The 21,055-nt window shown below is 32.7% G+C and overlaps 1 protein-coding gene across 3 annotated transcripts in view; it reads right to left on the bottom strand.

The window, feature by feature from the left end:
- Positions 1-21,055, bottom strand: part of WTAP (WT1 associated protein) — a 34,176-nt gene that overhangs the window by 7,653 nt on the left and 5,468 nt on the right. For all 3 annotated transcript variants that reach the window (XM_051998036.1, XM_051998034.1, XM_051998035.1), the window contains 4 exons: positions 12,763-12,800; positions 11,186-11,241; positions 7,967-8,025; positions 6,166-6,293 (listed from right to left, as the gene is read on the bottom strand). In XM_051998036.1, coding sequence (XP_051853996.1) covers positions 6,166-6,293; positions 7,967-8,025; positions 11,186-11,241; positions 12,763-12,792 — 273 coding nt within the window. In that variant the 5' untranslated portion in view covers positions 12,793-12,800. The remainder of the gene's footprint in view (positions 1-6,165; positions 6,294-7,966; positions 8,026-11,185; positions 11,242-12,762; positions 12,801-21,055) is intronic.

Raw genomic sequence — 21,055 nt, 5'->3', positions numbered from 1 at the left:
TTCAAATCCAACCTCAGACACTTAATCCTTCCTAGCTGTGTGACCTTGGGCAAGTCATTTAATCCCAACTGCCTCAGGTTCCTCCCCCCAAAAAAAGAGAAGAGAAGGGGAGAAGAGAGAGGGGGGAGGAGAGAGAGAGAGAGAGAGAGAGAGAGAGAGAGAGAGAGCGAGAGCCTGAATTCAAAGACCTTTATGACTTCAAAAGAACCTATACCAATGACATTTTGGGATTAATAAAATGCTGTTCAACTATTTATAAACCCATAGGGCAGAAACTAAATAGTTTCTGAAGGAGTAAGCAATTTCTGTTTTCAAAACATAGTAACATCATGGAAAGAAAAATACAAGTCTACAGAAAAATTATATTACATGAAAAAGAATTTCCATGTAACCATAATTAATTAAGATAGTGTCTTAACGCTGGAATGCAGTTTAAAATGGAATAATTCTCATATAAAAATAGTGTAAAGACTGAATTTACAGGTCTGAAAAACAAACAAAAAAACTCATTTTAATTCTCTCATATATATATATATTCACACACACACACACACATAACCTGTGCTACTAAGTATAAAGCCCAGTACAAAAATATAACTAAAAAACACATACTAAACTAAAACTCTTGAGGTGAGGGCTAGATAATCAACATGATTTCACTAGTAAAAAGAACTTCTTGTGAGACTAATTCTTCTCTAAAAATCCTGATCTGCCAACTTATATAACGTGAGTTATATAGGCCACTAAGAAGTTAAGTGACTTGCCCTCACTATTATATGACAGAAGCAGGACTTGAATTCAGGTTGTCTTGACTCTTAGGTGGCCATGTATCCATTATGTTACATTGTCTCTCAAACATAAATGTGGAAAAATAGATAAAAAAGTGAAAACATTTGGCTTTTAATTTGATTAAAAAACAAAAAACCCCAAACACACACAAAACATATGGTATGATAAATTTAAAAAACAAATCTGTAATAAGTGTAGCAATTTAAAATATACAACCAACATGTGTCACCCTCCCCAGCAGAGTATACTCTGCCCCGATTTTCCCACCCCAGCATACTTGCACACAAAGTTCCAAATTGTCCACTTCATGACTGTTTATTGGCATAGTACAATTCCCATTGTCCAGGTTGTCCCTAAAATCCTAGTGAAGTATAAATGCTACAAACTACAAAAAGCATCATTTGAAAGTTTAATTATTTAAGAGGTAGCATCATGTCATTAGGCACTGATGTATGCAATCTTTTTTCAGACAGTATCAGCATAGGGGGAAGAAGGGGAAAATAAGTATAAGGCCCACTTGCTTGGCCACCCCAGTCACTTAATCTATCCCCATTAAATTTTTTTCTTATTGGGATACTGTCAAAATTGTAAAGTATGAATCAAAACCTCAGTCTTTGGATAATTTTAAGGCTAAATTACAAATGCAATCCTTTCATTTACTGACCAACAGCTGATGAAAGTTTTTTACAAAGCTGGAAAATTAATAAAGTTGTGTAGCATAAAATGGTTATGCTAAATTTTAGTACAAAACAAAAATATTTAAAAATTTTAAATACTTTATTGGGGGTAAGTTTGTAGTATTCATATTTCTAAAGTTATCAAAACTTAAAACTGCACTAAGACTCAACAGAGCACACTGTATGAATTTATATTTAGCAATTTATAAAATACAACTCTACTAACTTAATCCTCTTACCCCAAAGTGGATTAGTTCAAGTGACCTGTCCCAAAACTAAAAACAGATTACATAGATTATGTTTTTAAAAACGCTTTATTCTTTTAAGTAGCACACTGTAGGGATCATTTAACTTATTTCATTGTACACTTATTTTGGGTATATTTTCTAAAGCCCGCTTGTTGTACCTAAAATTAAGTCTTTAAAAATACTTATGGGAAATCTGTTTTTATCACATTGGCTATACATTTAGGACTGTACAATATATAGGGACAAAATAGGATAGGGTGGACCTATGATTTCCCTTGTGAAGGGAGCTCTAAAAGAGGGACTTCTGTCTGAATGCAATTTGGCAACTTCTCTGCAACTTATGGTCTTAGATTTGCTTAGACCACAAAGAAATTAAATGAGTTACCCAGGGTCACATGGCCTGGTCACATGGCCAGGATGTGTCCAAGGTGGGACTTGAACAGGGTTTTGCTGGCTCAGAGACTGGCTCTCTATCCCTTGCCATGAAGTCTTTAAACACATAACCACTGCTAACTACCAGGCCAATTCACATACAACCACAATTCATAAATGGTTTGAAAAATGCTGTTTTTGTCAATTAATTGCTTATGGGAATGTTTACATTCTAAAAGAAAAGTCTAATTTCAAAGACATTTTAAAAAATCAGTTAAGACAAAAAGAGTAAGGAAGATACAACGAACTCTTGCCTTATTTGTGGATATGAAAATATAAATAGGACAAAACTACCTGAATATATTGGACCAATGCTTCTCAATATTGAAGTCAATCAAGAAATTTTTCAAAACATAAAATCAGTTAACTCATTCACAACTTTTTGGACATTTTAATGGTATCAGCAAGTTACCATACTTTCTTAATAACAATGATGACAATTTATAGCATCTCCCAGTCAAATCTATCTTTGCAAGAACTTAGAAGCTAAATACCTATTCAGTTTCATTTAATGACAATATCAACCACTGAATGACTACTGCAAAGCAGGGGAGAATCTCTGAAATTAACACATTTAATTAATAATTCTCGCAACAGCATAAAGGGAAGTTTTAGACAGTATCTGGTTATAAATTCCTCCCCTCATTTTATCTATCTTCTCCTAGTCTGGAACTGGAAACAAGGAGGATTTAGAACAGAAAATGAAATTGTCTTCTAAGTACCTTTTGAGATCAAGTTTTTAATACTCTTACTCAATTAAACATAAAAATATTTTCCAAATAGAAATTTTTGAATTACTGATAATGTGTATCATCATTAGCATGAGTTGAATAGCTCTTTAAAGATTTATGTAGTTAAAACACAAAATTCATTTACTCTTACAGTTTCCCTTGAAAAAGCTAAAGAATTATTTTGCAAATGATAACATAACATACATTAAATTCTTTGCTTAGAATAACAGGAAACATAAGAGATAGCTGTATGATAGCTCATCTTTCTTAGCCCACAATTTTATCTAGTTAGAAATTTAGGCTTTTTATCAAACAACATAGAACAGTAATGTTCTAAGATGGGGAACCTGAAATCCTATAAGTTATACACAAAAACCTCTGAATCTAAAATACTTTTAGTATTTTCCAAGATCTCAATCATGTGCTAAAATTTTATGTGCCAAAGTATTTGTGGAATTCTGACAAAAGTTCAACTTCTAAGAACCTAATACAGTAGGTTATTTTGGATTATTTGATAAGGTCTCATTGGAAACTTCAGTCAATGAAAAGATACTGATAATCCAATCCATCTTTCCACAGAGCTGCCAGAAACACTGATCTAATCACAGGAGGAACAATTGAAAACCTGGAGTGATTCCCTCTATTTCCTAATTTCCTAAGGGCATTTAAAAGCTCTTTACAGAGTGACTCTAGTTCCCCCTCCCATTTCATTCATTCCCTGTCCCCCCCCCAAAAAACAGCCTAATTGCTGTTAGATAAATGGGGTGTTCTATCTCTTCCCTCCTCCATCCCTTTGTTCTGCATGCACTATCTTCATGATGCTTCTCACTTCTACCACTTATTGTCACTTCATTTGCTTTCTTAAAGCCCCAGCTCAGGACCATCTCCTATAGAAAATTTTCTAAGCAAAACTGTTTGTGTTCTCTACCTCTTCAGAGTTATATATGATTTTCCTATCTACCCTACAGATGGAAATAAATCCCTCTATGTGTTGCCTTCCCAATTTAGAGTATAAGCACCTTAAAAGCAAGGATTCTTGTTTTATCTATATCCTCATTACTTAATACAGTGCTTGGCATATAGTAAGCACTTAATAAACACCCTTTTATTCATTCAAGGGTAGTGGTAATTACAGAAGGATTGACATTAATTATGGACATATATTGAGGGATAGTTTAATTTTTTTTAACCATTATGTTGGATAACAAAGAAATAGTACTCTGCAAACATAGATGCATCATCTTCAGACGCTCACAATGTGCTATAGAAAATAAACCAAAATTTATCCCTGAATTCTAGGAATTTAGAATCTTCTTAAACAGATCAATTATATAGTATTACAAATTTTAAAAACTATCTGTATTTGGAGAGCGGGGAGTAGAGATTATATGTTCTATTCAAACATTATCCTAAATTTTCCATATATAAAGCCCACTTAAAAAGAGGTAGGTTTCGAATTAACAATAATAATTTGGCTAACAGGCCCTATGCTATTAGGAAAAATATGGTTTTTAAAAAGGCATAAAGAACTAGTGGGAAATTATCTTGCCTGGAATGAAATTAGGATTTTAGGCAGGGGGACTCTAAAATAAAGAAAACTAGTACATTTCACCTTCATTCCCAAAGACATTTTGAAGTAGTGAAAAATGCAATGATGATAGAATTATCACTGAAGGCAAGGAGAATAAAAAATAATTAATTTTATGGAGAAAGCTGCAGCCAACATTTAAGAAAATAAGAACAGGAACTGAAAAATGAAGAAGCAATTTCGATGTTTTCTTTAAAAGCAAAACACATTTGTAAATAAAGTGACTGCTTTGTAAAAAAATGAAAAAAAAAAAAAATCCAAGTAGGGATATTTACGTGTAGCTCAGAAAAAAACAGAAAGCTCCAGAGTTTTCCTCCAAAGGAAAACATCTTTCCTAAATTTTGTTTAAAGTGATACAAATGAAGCTGTTAACAACTCACAGGTATGGGCAGAAGGGAAGAGGGCCAAAGTAAAGGACTGTATGCTGAAGAATAAATCTGAGGACCCTAGAAATTTTAAAAAGTTGAATGATACTCCAGAAATCATCTAATATAATTCATAGTCAAAGCTTCAGAGTGGTGATTCAGCCTCTAATTTGAGATGTCAAGATTTCTAAGGACAAGGAATTTACAATTCTACAAAGTAGCCCTACAATTTAAATTTACTGAACATTTACTGAGTGTCTTTCTATATATAAGGATTATAAAAAGTGGAAAAAAAAAATGGCTTCCCTTAAGAAGTTCACATTCTAATGAAGGAGTGTATGGATCAGAGAAATAAGTTAAAGTACATAATTAAATATATCACAGATAATGAAAATAAAAACATTCTAAAAAATCTGATCTCTTGCTGGAAGGCAATCAGCTGGAAAATTTTTTGTAGAATAGTTGACACACTCAAGTTGGGTTTTGAAGGAAATGAGATGATAGACACATAGACTGGGGATGAGGGGAATGGAGGAATTGGGGCTGGGGAAAGCTATACAGTAACTAGTCCAATCAGCCTGGGTATAGGAAGTACAGAAATAGACAAAAGCTTATAAGCAACAAGTAGTTATCATAGTCAGTTTAGAGAAATTTTAAGGAGAATTAGAAAGATGGGACTAAATTTGATTCTGCTAATGACTAATTTGATTCTTGCCACTGACAAGTTAGTAAAGTGCAGAATACAGAATAATACTTGTTCTTCTTATCTAGCCTAGAGTAAGGTAAAGTTAAAAGTAACCCCAAATGCAGCTAATTTGTTGGAAGACTAAGTCTGAAAAAAAAAGGTTGGTTTAAATTCAGATAAAGAAAGTGAGAAAATGAAATGATAAAGAGGAAAAAAAAATTTTTAATATAAAAGGATCACAAGGATACAGAAGAGAAATTAGTGATATGATTGGCTCAGAGAATGAGAGAAAAAGAGGAAATTTAATTTAATATCTCCTCCTGAGATAAGATTGTTGATAGAACATGAAATAGGGTAATAACTCTTTTAGGTTGGGAATTTTAAACTTCATTTTAAAAGTAACAACAACAAACCCCAATCAACAACTCCAAAACTAACCAAAAAACCAACCACAAAGTGTTAAAAGGTATTCTTAGATTGGAGGAAGTCTAAATTTTGTTGAACATTTTCAAAGCAAAGTTTTTCTGTTCTAATGCTGAAAATATATTTAATATTAAGTATTCAGAACATAGCCTAATATAGGTAATACATACTTGCATAAAAAAAGTTTGCAACCTATTTTAAAAAGACCTGAAATTTTAAATACTTACAGTACACTCTTGCATTTCTTGTTCCTTGGTTGCCAGTCTCATCACAAGAATATTTTCTCTTCTTGCAGACTCTTGTTGTTGCTGCTTTAGTTTTTCTTCAGATTCTCTCAAGCCAGTTACATCATTAGCTAATGTTTTTGGTAAAAACGGAAAAGGGGGGAAGAAAGGAAGAAAATTGTATTTTGATTACCTGAAGCATTATTTGAACACTACATAGAACATTCCTTATTCTCCTTGCCTTTAGTGATACTGCAACACTATCGAACTTTTCACTAGTTTAGAATGACTTTGGGAATAATGGTGAAATTTACTAAGTTATCACTGTGTAGTCCTTCTGCCCAAAATCCTAACAACATTCCAGGCAGGATAATTTCCCACCAGGTCTTTATGCTTTTTTAAAACTACATAGAACTTGAACTACAAGATTAAAAATTCCAAATCAAAATTCAGCATCCTGGTGCCATCTATAAAATAGGACATGTGTTCTCCAAGTCACTTTCAGAAAGATATAATATAGTTTTATAAAGTAAATGAAACAACAAAAAAAAGGGAGCCTGATAATTAATGTAAAAGAACAAAATTCAATAATCTAATAATCCCAGCTCCACTCCCCCCAATTTTTTTGAAAGAATCTTCATCATACATCATTAATTGCTCATTTATTGTTGAATTTTTATAAAGTAGTCTTTCTACAAGAACTGTGTGAAGTTGGTAATTATTAAATACCCTCATTTTAGGATTAGGAGATAAAGGACTCAGAGATTTAAAACAGATTCTTCCAACTCCGGTTCTAATGCTTTTTAAAACATTATCAGCTGCCCCTAAGAATTATCAAAAATCTGTTAAATAATTTATAATTTCTACAAATTTTAGCAATGAGTCATTATATATTTTTTATTATCATGAAAAGCTATTAAGATAGATACTATTTTGGAAGCATGTAAAACAAGCTTTTACTTAAACTTAAGTTTTTTTAGGTTTTTAAAAATCTAGACAAAATAAAAATTTAAACATACTAATATTTTACATTATATACTAGAATCCTACAACTTATAAATGTTGCAAGGATATAACTTCCTGAACCATGGACAAATAGGTTACTAGTTATTGTAAACTGAAAAGACTCTGACTTGTTTAAGATGACCAATTAAAACATTCACAACAATAAAGATTTTTTGTTTACCCAATTTTGGCATTCATTTTTAATAGTACATGATATTTTACATCGGGGGTCTTAACTGTGCATGTGTGTATGTGAATGTGAGAGAATGCATTCCTTTGGCACCTTGATGAACCTAAAGGACCTTTTCTCAGAATAATGTTTCTAAAATGACTGAAGACAATGCTAAATTTCAGTTAGAAGTCAGTGAAAATACAGATGTAGTGTTCTTCTGATACAAGTTTAGTGATCCCTTGAAATCTGGTTAGAGGACCCCTTAGAGGTCTGTGAACCCCTGGTAAAGAACTATTCTATATTTTTAACTCTGATGTTTAATATGGCATAAAAATGACTCAGTTTTTGGAAAGCTAAGCCAACGATGCAAATTCTTTGGCACATCTCACTATGTTTCAAAGGCTTCAAGTTTGGGCCTGGAAGAAGTGTATTATATTATATGAAGACCACTTCACAGATCTTTTGAAGTATTAAAATCTATTTGAATATATGTTCCAATTAGAACCACTGTGTAATATTTTATGTTGTCTTTGCATAGTCACATTGATAACTGTACTGCCATTTCCAAAATCTTGTTTTTCAAATTATAGAAATTTATTCTCAGAAGTTGAAACTCAGATTACTTACAGTTTAAGTCTGTGTACTTGCCCTCCAAAGCTTGTACATATGCTTCATACTGCTTCCACCTATTACAAAAACAAATTCTTCGGTTTATTAAACAGGTTGAAGAAGCTTTTATAATAATAGTTTACATTATATAGCACTTAAAGACTTACAAAACACTTTCCTCAAAGCAATCTTGTGAGGTACACAATAGTACAAATAGTATTCTCACATTAAAGATTAAGTTCAATTCCAAGAACTGAGTAGACAATTAATAAATATTTCCTGGATCAACTGTTAAATACCTAACTCAAATAAAAGCAGATGAGGAAACTATGGGAAGATTAAATAAACTGTCTAAGGAAACAGTTAATGTCAGAATTGGGACTTAAATCCTTTATACTATGTATGGATGCCATTTAAATATACTAAAAAGGACAAATTACTTTATTATCACAATGTTAATTCATAGGACCCCTGGTTTAGAAGAACTAAAGATGCAGAAACAGGCTGGGCATGTACTATATACTTATGAACAATGAGGCAGTACAGTGTCTGCATCTGAAGTCAGGAAAATTCCTTCCTGAGTTCAAATCTGTACTCAAGATACTTTGTAGGTCAGTATGATCCTGGCCAAGTCATTTCAACTTTTTTGCCTCAGTTCATCTGTTAAATTAGCTGAAGAAAGAAATGGCAAACCACTATATCATTTCTGACAAGAAAATCCACAAAGAGTCAAACAGACAAATAACTGAACAAGAACAAAAACAATACATTTATCAATAAGTGACAATAGACAAACTGGGGGAAAATATTACTCTCAAAAAAAGTAATCAGGAAATGTTTACTATAAGTGGTATTAAACTTATTTGTTTTAAAAAAGGGAGAGGAGAAGGAAGAGAAACAAAGAGGTAGAAAGATGCACTGGAAATACTGGATTTGAAATTGGGGAATTTGGGTTCTAATCTCAATATTGATCCATATATTGTGTGATATTGGATAATTCATCAATTCACCTCTCTGGGTCTATTTTTTTAAGTGAGGGGGCACTATACCCTAGCCTACCAATATGATCTTGTAGTTTACCAGGTTACAAATTATGGAGCAAATGATTCTTATTCCGAGCTCATCTGTGGCACAATTCTAGAAGTTTCAGCAACTCATTTGAACATAAAATACTATTTACTTATGTGAATATTATAATTCAATAGTATACTAGTATTTACCTACTCATTATATATGTTAGCTCACTATAAATGTTACCATTGTCCTGATGTTGCTACAGATGCTGAATAGTTACAGCAGTTGGGTAGGAAAGATCTCTTTGTTGTTAATAGTGAAAACGCCATCTCCTGTCCCTTGAGGATAATCAAGCAGCAATTGCTTTAGAAGCTGACTACTTCAGAAAATTGCACTTCAAAATTACTGCTAGTGAGAAACAATATCAGACACAAATTAATCCCATTTTTTTTAGGATTCCTCTGCTCCTGAACTTTTTTAAAATTTTAAGACATCTTAAAAATTAAGAATTTTAGAGCTAGAAAAATCCTTAAGAGTCATTCTGTCCAATTCTCTTAATTTTGTAAATACAAATTGATTTTGCTTGTCCAAAAACAAGAGAAAGAACAGCAACATATCTCATGCAGAGATTGCACAAACACATATCATTAGTTTCCTTTTTCTATGATTCCTATGATTTAACACCTACTACTATCTGTGTGACCTGGGCAAGTCACATAACCCCAATTGTCTCTCCAAAGGAAAAAAAAAAAGAAAGAAAAAAGTGACTTTAGGGTATGATGAGTCCTAAGGTGTGCTTTTTTTGTAAATTATTTCTCTATGCCTCTTAGGAAAAACTCAAGAGAAGGCCAGGACAGAAGCAAGGATATACCTAAAAGATAACTAAGGTTATCTCCTTGCATAAGGACAAGTAGATTACTGAATGATGATGATCTAAGTTACTGCAAATTACAACTTATTTTCAAGAAGGTAAATATGGAAAATAAGACAAGCTGTCATAGGCATGTAATATGAATATAGGGTGGCTCAGGAAGATGATTAGTGATAAAAATGGGACATGGTTCTAGGTATCCTTCCAGTTTACAAACCTTCTCTCTCTCTCTTTTAATATTCAGCCTTTTTAACCTGCTTAGTTCTTCATCATTAAGAGATTTCTTGTAATCTCTAGAGATGAGAAAACAGGGAGGTTAAATTACTTTCCTCCAAGGTTACTGAGAAAAACGATTTATTAGTATCAAGTCACCATGAAAGCTCATCAAAAATAATTAAATCTAGGAGTTTAACTGATTTCTTAGATATAAAGGTATACATTAATTTCAATACAGTTTCAAATTTTAAGTTAAAACAAACCACTACCCCATTATTGGCTCAACAGTGGCAGATCTTAAAATTTTTGCATGAGACCTGGAATACCACTCTAGCCCAATTAGTTTTTTTTTTTTTAAAAAGAAATTGACATACAGAGAAGCTAAGTGACTTGCCCAAGGTTAAATTCTAGTTAGTGGCAGAGCCAAATCTAAACTCTATATTTCTATTTGATTAGCTTTTCATTAATGAATAATGCATAATTTAATTGTTATAAACAGAAGTAATTTTAAGGCACCTATTTTCAAATGTTAAAAACAAAAAATGAGGGGAAAAGCCTGTATAGCAACATAGTATGCAGGTAACTTAGGCTATCCATCATTAATTGTAGAGTTTGGTTTTATTTTTCCCTTTTTGTGAAAGGAGCAGGGAGAAAGTAAATGGGAGGGAGGGGGAAGTACATTATTTATAAAATCTAAAATAAGGGGGGGGGGAGAGAAAATATAGCTGATAAGAGTTGAGAAAAACTGGATTCAGATTCTGTCTGTCACAAACCAAAGGCATTTCATTTAACCTCAGTGTCCTGGGGCAACTTTCTAAGACATAAATTACAGATGAGTTGCTAATTTGCATTAATGGAGTCAGGTTTGTACTTTTTCTACTAAATGTTGTTTGGGGGGAGCAAAGGTACAGTATGACCATATGAAGCTATTATATAATACCCACTAATGTATTCACAAGGTTGCCATGAGGAAAGCATTTTGTGAATTATTATAAAGCTGCACATAAACTTGAGCTGTTATCAGTTCTGGTTGTAGTCATAATACAGAATAAAAATATTAAGAAACAGGTTGAGGAAAGATACTAGCCTATAGGAAGACTTGCATGTATTTAGTTAGTTAGTATCAATTACTTTACCTTAGGATTAATTCATCTCTTGCCATAACTTTGAAGTCTGTTTCACTTAGTCGAACCTTTAAACAAAAGATAAGTAAAAAATGTGAACTGGATGCATATTTATTTTTTTTTAATATTAAAAACATTGTGTTAGCTCCACTTAAGAACTTATTACTGGATCTAAAAACTTATTCAGGCAGTCAAATAGATATTTATCAAACCCTTACGATGTTAGGGATCCAAAGAATGGCCAAAAACCCCAATCCTTGCTCTTAAGGATCTTACATTCTAAGAGGTGATGCACCCTTTGGATATGGAAAATCATAGTAAAATTTTTTGGTCCTCCCCCTCATACCAGAGAAAAAGTCTGAATTTCTTCCTCTTTTTTTTTTTTTTTTTTAATGGGATGTTTATAGCACCAGTTAGTTATTATAAAATATGGATTGATATCATACTATACACATGTTTTATTTCTTTTCTGAGTTTCTAAGCCAGCATTTTCTGTGTCATCTTCTGGTCTCTGTGTATCCTCTGTGGCTTCCACAAAATTCCCCTCAAATTCTCATATAATTTTTTATGCCAACCCACTATATACTGCAACCAAGATGGAAAAAGTTGTGATGTGGAAGGGATAACTAGGTATATGCAAAATATATACAGAATACATATAAAGTCATCTCAAAAAGGGGAAGGTCCTAGTAGCTGGGGGAACAGGAAAAACATTCCTACAGAAAGTGAAAGTTAACCTCTGTCAAAGACAAGTCAAATATCCCTTTGAAGTACACAGAAGTTTTGTTTTTGAGATATGTGAAACACCATATTAGGCGAAGTACTGAATATTGCTTATTACAAATGACTCCTTTGTTCACATTTAATCTATTTTGCTGAAGAGATTTTTAAAAAATGGAAAAGTCTGGTGCCTCCTGACTTCTGTATAATGTTCTAGAGTCACTAAAGTTTGCCTTATCAAAATTATAGGATAAAGTATTTTGGAATATTCACTAAAGATAAAAAGTGAAAAGACAGATTTCTAGAATATAATAGCTAATTTGTCTTTAAAAATTGACTTTCTTGAATCTTCCCTTAATATAAGTATTTCAAAGTGAACATGAATCTAAGGGGATGGGCAGGAACAAAAAGATTATAAAGGAAAGCTAAGATTTCTATACCAAGCATAGAGGGCTCAAAAAAACCTAAAAATGTAAAAGACATCTTATTTATACTATTTAAATTGGAATATGAAATAATTCCTTGTACTTTAAGCTCTATGAATGTAGATATACATTAATTATTAAATTAAATTTGGTTTAAATTAAATTAAAGCTAGTTTTTTGTAAAGCTATTGAAGGTAAGACTGAGCAACTATGTCATCTAAAATATTTCCTTAATTGAACTTATCTTTGGTTGAGTTTATGGAAGAAATATTCCACAAAGCTAAAGAGATTAGAAAACTGAGCTTCTGAGAGAGGTGGGGGAAAAATCCAGACATTTTATCAGACTGCCAAAGGGTTCCATGACACAAAAAATGAAGAAACTTTTGCTCTATAGCACCACAAAAGAAGTAGCACTGCTCTATTTTAAAATTGCTTCAAATTTACCTTTTTGGGGAGAGGTTCTTCGTTCGTCATTTTGTTTTCTAGGAAAGAAAAAAAGGCATATGAGAAAATAAATATAACATTTTAATATAACTAGAATTACAATAATTTTTTCATTATTTATTTGTCATTCTTAAACTACAGGAGTATTCATCCCATTCATTCTATTTCAAATTCCCTGATACAGACCAGTTGCTTTATTTTTCAAGATCCCACTCACATTGGCACCTTTCTCCTAACATTGTTTATTAACATATCCATTCTCAACACTTCAGTCTTCTAGCTATGGGAAAAAAATGATTTCCCAGTATATTCCTACAAACCCCTTAGGAATAGCTCTATTAGGCTTGCTGGAAGCCACAAGCAAGCATAAAATCTAAGAAACAGGTGTGTAATTATCTAGGTTTCTAACTAGCAGAAGAGAGATAATGGGGGTAGCAACAAACTAAACACCCCTTTCTATTATGTATTATACATTTTTTGGTTGATGGCAACATACATTTTTTTTTCATATCAATTATTACAAATGTCTTCTATTACATAAATGTTAAGTAACTTTTAATCAATTCTATAGATTAGTAGCTATCTCAAACATCATATCCCAATCACAGAAATTCAACCAATATATGATACAAATGATAGTTTAATATATGGAATTAAAAAGAAACTTTTATAGCAACTCCGAATTCATTTATAAACTTGTATTCATAGTGCTTTCAATTACATCTAATGGTAACATAAAGCCAATAAAATAGTAGAACTATGTAACAAGTTATATATTTCAAAACTGACTACATTGTTTTACATGTAAGTTAATAAAATTTATATTATAAAGCCAGAAGTTAAAAGAATATTTTATTTCTGTCAACTACTGAATTACATGAGATGTGAAAAATCTGAAACTGCAGTTCTTAAATTGATGCCATAAATGGGAAAATACAGGAAAACATCTGTAGACCAAAATTAACCTTTAAGAACATCACAAAAAATGTTAGATATACCAAGAAATATCTCTGAGAGTATTGTTAACTTTTTAAAATGCATTTAATTTTGTTTTGGAATCATCAGGTCCATCTATTCACACTCAGAAGTTATTCCTAAACTTTAGATTTTTCAGGTAATTAGTAACACTTAAATTTAATGCTAGATGAACAAAAGTAGTAACAACCAAACCAAAGTAACATTTCCAAGACATAATTATTTTCCAATTATACAACCTCAGACATTTTCAGATCATTAGAAATGTGATTTTAAGAACTGGGGGCAGTTAACTAAGACTCCTTAAAGGAATTTTTCTCCTGATTTATTAAAGAATCCTTATGATTCTTTCAAAAAGAAAATCCATCTTCAACATTCTTTTGTCAGCAGGGTTCCTTCCGAAGTACCAGTTCCTTCCGAAGTACCATCACACTATTACAGAACTGATATATAGTCCTAGTGCTACTTTAGTCAGAAATTAGTTTAAATATCTGAAGACTGCCAGCATGCTGACTCACCTAGACTAAAATTTTAACATCTTCCAGCAAGATTACTGGTGGATAGAGTAATTTATAAATAGGTCATATGATTAAATTTTTAATTTAACTCTCAGCAATTTAGACACTGGGTATATCACCTAAAGACCTCCTATTTCAGATTATTTGTTACTCAAAATTGAGTTTCTGTATGAACAGTATTCAAAACTACATATAATATCTAAAGACTAATTGGCTTATTTTTTCTTTTGTATTGTTTCTTAGCTAACTAAAAGCAAATAACACCTACTTAAAATGGGGGGGGGGAGATTAGAAAATTTGATTTGATATACAGAAAACACTATACAAATACAAATTTTAAGTGTTAATAGGTCAAATCCAGAAAGAGACCCATGGGAACTGAATGTGGATCACAACAAAGTATTTTCGCCTTTTTTTGTTGTTGGTTTGCTTGTTTTTTTCCTTCCTTATTGATCTGGTTTTTCTTGTACTGCATGATAATGGTGGAAATGTTTAGAAGAATTGCACATGTTTAACCTATATTGGATTTGATTATTGGCTGTCCACAGGAGGGGAGGAGGGGGAGGAAGAGAAGGAGAAAAATCTGGAACACAAAGTTTTGCCAGAGTATAAATACTGAAAACTATCTTTGCATGTATTTTGTTAATTATTATTAAAAATGGGGGGAAAAAAACCAGACCAAATTCCATTATAAGTTGGTCTGCCAAAATGTTTTAAGAATATTCATCAATAGAGGGCAAAGAAATAAAACTGGGGGGAGGGGAGGGGGAAATGATATTAAAATCATCAGTAATCAGACTGGAAACATTTTACCACAAATTCATTACTGTCCTTTGTCTCATCACACTCTACCTTGCTTTCTACTTCTTAATGTATATATGTATCTCTCCTAATAGAGAGCTGGGTATGGAGTCTGGAAGATATCTTCCAAAGTTAAAATCTGGCCTCAGAACACATACTAGCTGTTTGACCCTAGGCAAATCACTTAACTGTTTGTCTCAATTTCCTAATTTGTAAAATGAGGAAATGGCAGGTCACTCCTGCACTTTTGCCAAGAAAAACTCAAATGAGACCACAAGGAGTAGGACATAACAATAAATGCTTGTTGAATTTAAATTTGGTCAAGTAAATTGTGAAAATTTAATCCAATCCCTTTTATTAACTATTATAAATCAAAAGGAAATAATTTTTGTTTCAAAATTACTTCCTTTTTGTCTTTTTTAGGTTTCATGGGTGGAAGTACAAATACCACAGGCATTTGAAAATAAAGTTTTCCTTTACTCTTAATATGATAAACTGGGTCAAAATGGGACTTCTTTCAAAAGGCATACCACATGGTGTGGAAAATAGACTGACGTCAGGAAGACCCAGGTTTAAATTCTCCCTCAGACAATTATTAGCTATGTAATCTTGGAAGAGTCACTTAACCTGTCTGCCTCAATTTTTGTAAAATTAAGGAAGGATTAAAATGTAAACCAGTAAGATTCTATGAAGACATTACATATAATATAAAGATTTGAATGTATACAACATCCACAGCTATCCAAATGGACTCTTCAATCTAAGACTCAATTTACCACCTGGGGTGTTTACACTGTATATACCTAAGAAAATGCTAATAATGAAAATAATTTTGTCCTTCAGATAATTTCAACATATCTGACAGGCATAATAAGTTTCAGATAGATGATATTTACCTTGTGCCTCAAGGTCTCCTCCCCTCCCCCATCAATATTATAATGAGGAAGCACACATTGCTGAATGCTAGTCTCTATATTAAAAAGCATGGGCTCAATCCTTGAAAAAGAGGTCAATCCAAGCCTGAAAATAACATAACCGATTACTTTATTTTGGTCCTTAAAATGGATACGGAAGACTCTTAGCAAAGCAGATCAACAACTCCACCCTTTACAAGAGACATTAATATGCATGTCAATGAGACATGAATCCAGGTCTTCGCTCCCACACTGACCCTCTAACCAACATACAATACTCATATTGTTTATCAATATTTATCTATCAATCTACAATCCTATAGTTACATCTCTGTTAACTAATGTTAACTGTGAAGTGTAATAAGAGAAAATGACATGAGCAAGGTGTAGTTATAGTAAATCTTGAGCAGTTTTGAGAGTAAAAAAGGAAGTTCTAAGAGAAGACACAAGTTATTTCAATCAGAGGGAATAATTCCTTCGATGGAATAAAGCTGGATAGAAGGGAGAAAGCAAGCCACAAAGTTTTTTCCATTTATTCAATTCATGGAAGATTACATGTTGACTATGTTTAGAACCTTATCTATGCTAGGTGTTGAGAATGATCCATGAAGCTTAGAATACTAAAAGCAGAAGTATCTGTCATATTCTTCCAAACTGGATTAAAAGTAATTTGAAAATGTTTAACAAATTAAATGAAAATATTCTCTAATACAACAGACACCTTAATTTGTGGTTTTATAAGTCAATATGCAGCCAACAGGGATTCATTTCTTTAACACGCTAATAATGACAACATTAGGCAAAGGCAAAGAGATAAAAGTAAAGCAGCAGGCCAGTCTGGAATCTATGGCTCAGAATAGTTACTTGAAAGTATAAAAAGGTTATATCATAGTTAAAATCCTTAATGTGTTATATAATCTAAGTGTCCCAGGAAATTAGAAAACAAAATGTTATACACTTGAATTTGACTTTCAAGGAAAGGAAGGAATTAAATGGTCTGAGAAGACATTTCAACCACAAGAAGCAACTTGAGCAAATGTAACAAGAGGTAACAAGAGAGGTCTCTTGTGTATTGGAGAAAAAAGAAATTTGGCTGGAGTGTAAAGTGCTGGACAGGGACTAGGCATAAGGTAAAGTGAAAAAGGTGGTATAGCACCACATTGGAGAGAAAGCATCTGAATGCTGGGCAGGAGAGAAGAAACTTTACTGAGTGTCTATGTGGACATTCAAGATTTTTGAGCAATAGAGTGACACAAACAAATCTGTGGGTTAAAAAGGAGATTATTCTCAAAGTATAAAGAATGGCAAGAAGAGAAAGAAAAAAAAGACCTTTATGAGATCAATTGTGTTAAACTATATGTAAGGACCTTTGTGGGCTACATAATTATGAAAAAGGCTATTTTATTAGGTTTATACATTTCCTAAGAGAAACTGTCATCTGCCTTTTTGTATTTTCATAACTTAGAACACTCTCTGGCATAGAACAATGTGGTGTTCTTTTTCTTTTTTATAATATAAGATGGTTCTCTCTGGGAGTAGGTTTCTTGGGGAGGTTTTCTGAAGGCAGCCTTAGTTTCAATTCAGAGTAATAATCACTCCAAATACAGCCAGCTAATAAAATCCAAACATTTATATCTTATCTCTTTCCTTGGGCCCGGTTAGTTTTCTTAGAGGCCTAACTCTCTAGATTTAAACATTGTCTCCTCAATTCCACTTAGTACCTTGTTTCAAGTTCTGACCCATAACATCTCCTTGTAGGATCAAATCAATCATACTGGACCATGCTAAATTAGATAATTATTGTCTCTATCAACTCTAATGAGTTAACACTTTGTAAGGATTCCAACAGAACAATTGCTTAATAATTACTGATTCATACTACTTAGAAAATTACATATTGACATTTACCTATTTTTATTGCATTTTATTTATTTTGTAAAATATTTCCCAATTATATTTTAATCTGATTTGGGTAACAGTAGTTAAAGTTGAGAGTAATGAGGGCTTTGTGTTTGACACTTCAGGTCTAAATGCTTGTAAAGTAGGCTTGAACCAGAGTGTTGCATGTTGAAAGACAGGAGGGGAGAAATAGTTGCTCTGGCCAGGTAAAATCAACTGACTAGATAAAAGTCAAATAAGGGGAAAAAGTGGAGTTAATTTCATGATTTTGATTGTTGGAAACTGTGAATGATAGTACCATAGACAGAAATAATTAAGTCTGAAGAAGGAGCAAGTTTTTGGGAAAATATGATGAGCTCAGTTTTGCATATATCGAGTTTGAGGTTCTGACAGGGCATCCAGGAGATATTCTATAAGCACCTTGAGAACTAAGTCAAGAGTGTGATATCAGGGTTGGAACTAAGCTGATTAGAATTCATGGTAGAAGCTATAGAAGGGATTAAGATCCCCAAAGTATAGTACAGAATATTGTACAGTACTATACAAGAGGTATAGTATAAAGAAATGGTCAAGAATAATCTTAAAGAACACTCAATTTAAGGGTCAAGAAGAAAGCAATGATAACTTAATAGAAAAGTATGTCATATTTTGGCCAAAGCTGAGTGTCAAAACAGTATCAAATGGTACAAAGAAGATGAAATGATTAAGAAGTAACTTGTAATCAGAGAAAACAGTTTTAGTACAGGTGGCATGAAGATGTAGTAGGTAATAAAGGATGAAAAGATGTTAGGTACAGATTATATATCCTTTTGAGAAGTGTAGGGAAGAGAAAGATGGTGTAATTGGATGAAACAGAATCAATAAATTTATAAATGTTCATTAAACACCCACTATGAACCAGGTACAGTATTAAGTAGGTGCTGAGGATAAGAAGAGAATGGAAGTACAAAACTGGTGGATGGGAGTCAGTGAACAAAAAAGATGAAGCTGCTTTAAAAAGTGAATTTTTCTTAGTTGCTAGCCATCTGATAATACTTTGGAGTAGGACTGCCTTTTAACTGGAAGCCAACATCGATATGTAGATGGATATGCCAGCCCCTCCTAAGATTCAACGTAGGTGTACCTCCACAAGGCTGTCTTGGCCCTCTTCTGTTCGCTAAATCTTATATGGTGACTTCATGAATTCCCATGAATTTTGCTATCACCTCTAGATAGTCCTGGTTCTATACCAAATGCCAACAGGCATTTTTAAGCTGATGCTCAGGAGACAGCTCAAATACATGTTAAAAAAAACAGAACTCAATTTCTTTCCCTTTGAAGTACTTAGAATGGACTTTTCCTAATTCTATCAAAGGCACCAAGAACCCTCCTTTTAATTTCAAAAGCTCCTAACTTTACCACTATCCCTCTTTCCATAGAAATAACCAGTGACCAAACCTTGCCATTTTTACCTCCATAACATCTCTCATAGCTGTCCTTTTCTTTACTTTTAGGGCTACCACTCCCTGAAAACAAAGGTCTGTTTCATTTTTGTCTTTATATTCCTATCACCTAATATATATAGTGCCTCACAGAGAAAGTGCTTAATACATTTGATGATTATAATAGATTGACTGACTACATAAAATCTCAAAATTTGAGAATGGGAAGGTATTTACATGGTTTTCTCATCAAGTCCAATTTTTAAAGCACTTTCCATTATAATAAACCTGGCTAGTGGCTATTCAATTTAGTTGAGTTTGAGTAAGAAGGAAGCCAGAGACCCAAGGTAAATGAATTATTAAAGATTGCATGACTGAAGCCGATCCTGTATCTCACGAAATTTGGAAAGTAATCCACTGTAATTTTCATTTTTCAAATTAAAATGCTCATTAATAAAAGATAATTAAAATATGCTATGGACATATTTATATAACCATTAGAAGATTTCATATTAGGAGACTCAAAGGAAAATGTGCAACTTTTAGAACTTTTTTCAATTCTAAAGGATGTTACTACTTTTAATAATAATATAATAATACTGGGGAAGCTAGATGGTACAGTGAATAGAGCACCAGCCCTGAAGCCAGAAGGACCCGAGTTCAAATCTGCTCTCAGACACTTAACACTTCCTAAATGTGTGACCCGGGCAAGTCACTTAACCCCAATTGCCTTAGCAAAAACAAAAACAAAAAACCCCACAACCAAAAACCAAAAAAATATATATTATACTTGACAAGAGAGCGCTAAGGGTCAACTGTGGAACCCTGCGCAGAGTACAAAGTTGAAGGATGCAAAAACATAAAAATATATACACCTGTTATCACAGACATAACTTTAAGACAAGCACAACTTATATTCCTCCTCTAGATGCAAAATTTTAAAAGTTATAGTACTGGTTCACATAGAAAACTTGCTTCAACAACAACAAAAAGGATAAACTTAAATTAGAAAGTTTTTCTATTATCAAACTGAAATTTCTGAGAAATTACTGAAAACAGTACCTCCTATTCTCTAAGGCTCTTCACATACTGCTCTAAAGTGAAATCTAAGAGAAAAGAAATTTGAATATTTAACATATTTTAAGGCAGTTTCAGTTGGAGGAAGCTGGGTGACAATGGATAGAGCACTGGGGCTGAAGTTGGAAAGACCCCAGTTCAAATCAAGAACCAGACATTTCCTAGCTATATGACCCTGAGTAATTCACTTGTCAGTTTCCTCAATGATAAAATAGGAATAACAAAAATGTTGCTTTGAGGTTCATATGGTATAATGCCTGGGACAGAGAGACGCTTAACTGGAAGTGTTAATGCTTTAATATACTATTCTGGGTTTTTTTCCTAAATAAGAACCATAAAAATCCAGTTTGGTATATACCAAGGCAAAATAATGAAGTAGAAAGATAGAATAGAAAGAACACTAAACATTGCATTTCAAGTCAAAGCAACTAAATCCTCATTTCGGTTATCATCTTGCCTAAATGATCTCAGGTAAATCACTTAATCCATATGGGCCGCCTTCAATTTCCTCATTTGTAAAATGAGAGAGTTGAGAATACATTACCTCAAAGGTAATTCAGCTCAATCTACGAACCTATAGATCTTTTCAAATTCAACTTGTAAAGTTAAAAAACAAACAAAAACCAAAACCACAACTAAAATTAATGCTAATGAATCCTACTGGCCAATGATTCTGTTATCATATATT

The sequence above is a fragment of the Antechinus flavipes genome, chromosome 4 (assembly GCF_016432865.1).
Source record: "Antechinus flavipes isolate AdamAnt ecotype Samford, QLD, Australia chromosome 4, AdamAnt_v2, whole genome shotgun sequence".
NCBI classification, from domain to species: domain Eukaryota; kingdom Metazoa; phylum Chordata; class Mammalia; order Dasyuromorphia; family Dasyuridae; genus Antechinus; species Antechinus flavipes.
Note: the sequence above shows the minus strand (reverse complement) of the source record. Positions and strands in the feature narration are given on the sequence as shown.